The 7,074-nt window shown below is 43.5% G+C and overlaps 1 protein-coding gene across 1 annotated transcript; it reads right to left on the minus strand.

Moving 5' to 3' along the window:
• Positions 1-341: 341 nt before the first annotated feature.
• Positions 342-6,639, minus strand: LOC108379254 (protein bunched, class 2/F/G isoform-like). Its single transcript, XM_017635589.1, has 2 exons — positions 4,875-6,639; positions 342-864 (listed from the first exon to the last, which is right to left on the minus strand). The coding sequence occupies exons 1-2, from the start codon at positions 6,307-6,309 to the stop codon at positions 413-415; spliced, it is 1,887 nt and encodes a 628-aa protein (XP_017491078.1). The 5' UTR covers positions 6,310-6,639; the 3' UTR covers positions 342-412.
• Positions 6,640-7,074: the final 435 nt, after the last annotated feature.

Raw genomic sequence — 7,074 nt, forward strand, 5'->3', positions numbered from 1 at the left:
TGCATTATTTTCATTGCTTTACTGATTTTCCTCCGAAACTTCGTAAAAGAATCCAAGTGTGCATAGTTTTTTTCCTTTAGAAAATTCGGAAAAAATCGGATGAGATCTTTACGAATTCTTTAAAATTTCTGTACAATTCAGAAAACTTCGAAAAAATGGTTCGCAGGGTAAATACTTATGTATGTATATGCATATATGTATGTGAGAAAATCATATCCCTATACTATTTCTATATTCTTAACCTAACTTTCCAATAAAAAAGAAATTGTCAACTGGCTTTGGTCGTCGTCACATTTACCATAATAATATGTCGCTGCAGATTTAGCTAGCAGCAGCGCAAATTTGACACCCACACAATATGTCTTATAACAACCGCCGCGGTTTTGTTCTTTTTTTCAAAACCAACCGCTACTCACCTTCCACACTCGGCATCGAGTAGGCAACGCGTATCGCCAAAACTACCGCTCGCCCGCAACATGCCCGCATGTTCCATACCACCAGCCAAGCTGCCGCCCGCGACTGACAATCGATGTGTACCACCAACTATGCCATAGCGCCCACTACCACCGCCACCAGTGCCACCTGCACCGCCAGCTATTCCGCTACCACTGCTACCGCCTCCACCACCGCTGCTGCCACCAGCCCCTACGCCTACAAACGAATGTTTATAGTAGCAGTGCTCAACTGGTCGATATCCCGATGACGTCTGCAGGAACATTTTGTCAATGTGTGCGGGCGTATCCTCCTCGGTGGGGGAGACAACCGGTGTGAATGGATTGTAGATTTCCTCACCATCTGCGGGAATAATGTCATCGGAAAGCTCGCGTAATATGGAAGAGAGGCCACCAGCAGAGTAAAGTTTGCCTGCAATGTAAGAAGAGAGCATGTGTTGGTAAATAGAAATTGCAAAGAGAGAATTTTTTGCATGCTACATACATATGTATGTGCATGGTGTATATAACTGGGTACAGGCGAAGAAAATTTGTGTGCCTTGAAAGTAATGTTTGATTGATTGAAAGAAAATTTGTTTGCACAAACAGTCCAACAAAAATGGAAAACAAGTTTGATAGAAAAGCTGATAGAACCTTCCACTTAGGCTTAAATAAAAGCTAGAATACCCCACTACTTCCAATTACACGGAGCAACACTTAAGAAAACGAGGTCAAAGTGTCGAAAAAGAAACAAAAAGCGACAAAACCTTTCACTTTGGCTTAAAATAAAGCTAAAACTCTCGACTACTACCCCTGAAAATACCATGTTTGCTCCTTGAACTGATAGTCACTTATACATAGTCATTTATGACTAAAATCAAACTTAAAAAAAATCGCATTTTTTCAATATTTGGGAAGCTCTGGAAAAGAAACCAAAGGTTGTGGAACCTTCCACTTAGGTTTAATTTAAAGCTAGAACTCTTGACTACTATTCCTGCTGCTTGATTTGACCTAGGACCTTCCACTCCTACTAATAATAATAATAGGAATAATAGGAATACTAATAGATTGGCGCTTACACATATGTTAGTGTTTGGTCGAGCTTCTCCTCCGACTTGTGGCGTGCGCCTTGATGCTGTCACACAAAGCGGAGTGACCTACAGTTTTACGCCGACTTCGAACGGCGATTTTATTTTTATGAGAAACTGTTTTTCATGTCAGAAATATACTCGTAGATTTGCCATTGCCTGCCGAGCAACGACCGCTTTTCTATATTTTTTGCGATGTTGCTTTGACCAGGGCTTGAATCCAGGTGCCGATGAGTGAAAGCGCGCACTGCTTACCACTACACCACAGCGGCCTATTGCTTCCTAAATATTGCAAAAAACGCAATTTTTTTAAACTTTGACCTCATTTTTCTCAAAATTTAGAGCTGATGGAAACTTTTTACATACGGATTCTTAATCAGCACCAAAAAGCCTATCAAAAACAGCTTCTAATTTGTTTACCATTTTTGTTGGCCTGTGCTATAGAAGACAAAAAACTCATACCCGATCACCAATTTAGCTTCAGAACAGAGCACAGTACGATTGAACAGGTTTACAGACTTGTTGAAAAAATACACTCCACTTTCGAACTGAAAAAAAAATATTCAACAGCTGCGTTTTCCGATATTTTGCAAGCTTTAGAATGAAGCAAAAAGCGGTGGCAATTTTGGGCCAAGACCCACGCCACACCCAAGAAGAAGTTGCGACAATAATAGACGTGAACCAAAGGTGGTTAACAGCTGGCTCAAAAACTGACGAAGGGATAGGAGCAGGAATCTTTGGTCGTAGGGCCAAGATCTTCATTCCTCAAGCGAACTACCCTAGTATATTTCAAGCGGAGGTTTACGCTACCAGTGTTTGTGCGGAAATAATTCTGCAGAGATTAACGAGAAATCAGCCCATAGTTATCGGCTAGTCGGTTAAGAAGAGCACATTAGGAGAATACGACTGAACTGAGGCAGGCGAAAGAACTCCTTGGAAGCTATAATCCCAAAAGATTTAGGAAACTAATAACTCTTCAAATGATTAACCTGAGATTTTTGACAGGGATGCTAACGGAGCGCTGCAGACTGCGAGCCCATATGCATACCCTGGGGATTAGTGCAGACGACCTGTGTCGGTACTGTGAAATTACACCAGAAAGCCCACGACATCCCCTCTTAGAATGCGATGTGGTTGCGATAAGAAGACTAACACACCAGGGAAGGACAGGACAGAAGGACGCCCTCGAAACTGCTTGGATTCATCAGAGCACTGAGGCTGGATGAGGTGTTTTGATGAGCTCTGAGGGCAGAATAGACCTAAAGTTGCAGTGCACATCCTCTAATAAATCGTATCTAATATAGGCGTGACTTAACAATACATTTCATTACGATTGGTATGGTCCAGAGGGAACACTTTTCTATCCCAGGGAATGTTAGCAGGACTGGAATTAGTTGACAAGACGAATTGAAGGGCCCAGGAAACGATGACAAGGTCGATGTTCCTTCGACCTTGCAAATCCACCACAGACCATGTATTCACAACAATCCAAATTTTGGAAAAGAGTCCTGATAATAGGATTGACTTAGACTATCTATTTGACGATTTCAAAGCCGCCTTCGACAGCATGAATTGACGTTGTCAGTCTGCTAATGAACTTGGTTAGGCCACGTAAAGTACACTACGAAAATTCTTGAAATAAGACCATGGCAAAACTTATAATATCGAAAGGGATTTGTATCACATATGGTATCACAGCGCTATTATTCTTAGCCTACGTATGTGGGATGGTTCAGCTCTTCTGTCGTTTAACTCTCTTACCTAAGAATTTATACTTTACAATCCATTTTTGCTTTTCAATGCAATTCTTGTATACATAAAAACGAATAATAAACACTTTCCCTGACTTCAGCGCCACCTAACACGCAATAACTAATACCAATCCAATGACCAATTCAAGAATACAGAAGGTCCGGTACTTTTGGTAAGGATGAATTTAACTATTCTAATAAATGTTGTCTATTCGTTATTCGCTTTCAAAAATCCGTGATAGGTGCATAACTGCCTTTGAACTAGACATTCGACACAAGGCTGATTCTTCTCGTATAGTTCCGTTTGGCAGATCGGACTTAAAATAAAGTCTTCGATCCCCAAAGCATGTAATCAGACAACATGGGTTTTATGCCGCCTTTAAAGCAGGCGCCGAGACCGCGTTCCAATTTTGTTTTAGCTATGCACAATGGAATGTCAAGTGCGTCCCCGCAAAAGAGCCAAACGGTAACAAAAGTATTGAGAGCAGTTGGAAGGGGAAAAAAATGGGAACAAAAGGTTCGGGAACATTTCCGTAAAGAACAAAATACAAACAAAACTCTCGGGAACGTTCCTCAGGCTTTTGTTTTTATATATAGCCTATTGACGAAGCGACGTGGTAAAACCATCTTAGTAGCTGTNATGGGAACAAAAGGTTCGGGAACATTTCCGTAAAGAACAAAATACAAACAAAACTCTCGGGAACGTTCCTCAGGCTTTGGTTTTTATATATAGCCTATTGACGAAGCGACGTGGTAAAACCATCTTAGTAGCTGTTTATTCTAAGCTAAGTAGTTAAATGTAGTTAGTTCTGAGGTAATTTTTTTATTACTAATTTCGTATTCCCTGATTTTGATTAGCATTAATTTACATGTCGATCGATGGGCTAAGAATTGCGGCATATATCAATGCAAATCAAGAGTACAAAGCGAAGGGATTAGGTGGGAGGGAAACGTTCATAACCGGCTCAATTGTATGCTCTTAATTTAAACAGCTTTTAAGAGCGCAGACTAAAGAGCAATCTTTGCGCTCATATTTCAGTTATACCGCTTTGACACTTTTGGAATTCTTATATTTCTTACAAACTTTCGCAGCTAGCTTTCAAGCATCCATTACAATATGTGGCTATAAGGAAATATATGTATTTATGTATGTATGTTGCAGATGGGTGACATTCCAGCGGGTGAGACACTCTGTCGTCTACCTCTCTGCAGGCTACAAATAGCGAGGCTAATAATAGATTTGTACTGTTTGCTACAAGGAATCACGAAAAGATACGAATTTCCGTTTGGCTCTGGTCGATGGGAAATATCGCAGTTAATTTGTGAGGACAAACACAAATGGCATTAAATGACAGCTGGGAAATATACATACTACATACAGACAGACAAAAAGCTGAGTGCAATGAAATCGTTTTGCTGTTTTTCTGCGGCACACCCACCCACAATCAACACTGCATGGTTGGTTAAAATGACACAGCACCCGCAGAGCACTGCCTTTGACGGTTTCACCTTTTCAAACTAAACTACACAATCCGCACACCACCTAAAGCACCAAAACACTTTCTTCACCTCACCCTTTCAGCCTTCTTTGCCCAAATACTCACTTATCAAATGCCCACGCTTATCCCGTTGCGATTTTGTCTTCCTATGCACCCGTCGTTCATCGAAGTTCTGATCGATTTCCAACTCGCCCGACAGTGAGGCGTCATTCATCTCTGAACACTGCTTCAAATATCGCATTAAAGTTTCGTTTGCTTGTCGCACTTCCATTTCACCAGCGGCGATAAGTTTACGTTCGCGCCGCCTACGCGACTCCGATTTGCTACGCTTGCGACGTGGACTCTTCTCCAAACTGCTGCGTGAACGTACCGACCGTTGTGCGGGACTCGCCTGTGGATCGGATAATGACTGCAACTTACGCACTGTACCGCTACCGCCCCCACCACCGCCACCGCTTGCTGCGCTACCACTACCAACACTCAGCGCTGACGGCGTTGGTGAGCTGTGCTTCAATTCACGATCCATGAAACCCAAAATGCCGCGATGAAACGAGGCGTCCACTTCCTGCGTCCGTCTCGCCGGCGACTGTGGTGAATGTGTGCGTCGATGACGATGACCGTGTGTTAGTGTAGGAGGTAGCTGCTGTAGCGTTTCGCGTAGGCTAAGTGCATCACCGGATGAGTTGCGACTGCTGCCACCGCCGCCACCACCTCCATTAGGATTTGCTGCTGTAGGCGACTCTAACTGTGTACTGGCTTCTTCCTTCGCGCCAGCAACGCCAACGTCTGTGCTCGAACCACACACCGTCATCGCTTTGGACGCCTGCGTAAAATCGTCGCCGTCGTCACCCTCCTGCGGCGGCGGAGAATGACCATTTACAAGCAAAACTGTAGGCTGCGATATGGTCGACGACTGGCTCACAGAAGTGGCGGCTAACGGATCCCCTGCTTCTGAGGAAATCGCACGTCGCTCATGCACTGTGGTGACACTGATGCCAGCGCAGTTGCCATCCATGCCGCCATCGCCGCCGCTCAGGCTATCTTCTGCATCCCGCTCATCCGCGAATTGTGTGAGCGCTGTGGGAATTTCAATTGTAATTGAAGTTTGTGCCTCAGTTCCAGCGATGGTGGTGGTGGTTCCGGTGGCGGTCGCGGTCGCGGTATTTCCCACTGGCACGCTCTGCGAACTGGCTGCTGTTGTCCGCGCCTGACCACGACGCTCACGCACTGGCGAGTGAATTGCGTTTGAATGCGTTAGCTGTTGTGATGTTGGCGATTGTTGTAGCTGCTGGTTGCTGGGTTGTGCATTGTGCGTTGGTATCGTCGTTACCGCATCCGCTGCAAGAGTTGTTGTCGCTGTCGTTGTTGCTGTTGTTGGTGTGATTGTTGTAGTAATGTTTCTGCTCTGTCTGAGCTGCTGCTGCTGCTGCTGCTGCTGCTGGCCATTGCTATTACTGTTGCTGCTCTGACGCTCGTGCCGATGATGACGCGAATCCGAACGTCGGTGACGATGACGATGCACCTTCGGGGTGGCTTCCATCTTTCAGCAGTTCTGACTATTGCAGCCAGCCGTGTGCTTCAGCCTACACGGAAATGGATTGGCGCTTGCGTTTTGCTTGCAATTGCTTTGGTTTGTGGGCTACACTGGTGGTTGGGAAATTGGCTAAGGTAATTGTTGTTGTGGTTTATGGTCGTTTGTTTTTATTTCGTTTAGCCAACGATTTTTTGCAACTTTTCGAGCAAATAAGCAACTGCTGCTGTGATACGTTTCAAGAATTTAGAATTTCTTCTAGCTAACTTGTGGCGCACTTTGTTAGTTGAGTGGTTGTTGTTTTTAGAATTTTTGTTAGCCCATTTCGTTTCTTCAATTTTCTACACTAGTAGACTTAGCTGTTTTTGTTTTGCAAAATATTCCTTCATTTTCCGTACATTTTAAGAAATAAAGCAGTCTGAAGCGCTTTCAGTAAGTTCAAACCATTGAATTTCACTTGCTTTTACTGTTTCTTGTTTTTTTTTTGTTATTGTTGTAATTTTAGTTTAACTTGTTTTTGTGAAACCTTCACTTTTCATTGACCCACAAAAAAATAATCGAATTCAATCGAAATGCTCGCCAGGCTGTTGTAACGCCCTCGCGCCTATACTTCCTCTTTACTGCACCAACAAGCTACTGCCTTCTCTTCTTCTTCGTCTTCTTCTGCTTTTTATTCTTCTTGCCAGTAGTCAGCCACGCGCCTGCCGCTGCTTATTGATTTTATGTTTAATTAAGTTTTGACATTTGATTAAACTGTCATTTCGCGCTTTTATC

The sequence above is a fragment of the Rhagoletis zephyria genome, unplaced genomic scaffold, assembly GCF_001687245.7.
Source record: "Rhagoletis zephyria isolate East Lansing unplaced genomic scaffold, Rhagoletis_zephyria_1.1 Rzeph_scaffold_15972, whole genome shotgun sequence".
Lineage (NCBI taxonomy): Eukaryota > Metazoa > Arthropoda > Insecta > Diptera > Tephritidae > Rhagoletis > Rhagoletis zephyria.

Bases quoted from the DNA above. Each gene is read 5' to 3' on its own strand.
- LOC108379254 (XM_017635589.1), bottom strand. From the start codon at position 6,309: ATGGAAGCCACCCCGAAGGTGCATCGTCATCGTCACCGACGTTCGGAT. The intron at 865-4,874 runs GTGAGTATTTGG...CTTACATTGCAG, and splicing joins TAAGCGTGGGCATTTGATAA to GCAAACTTTACTCTGCTGGT.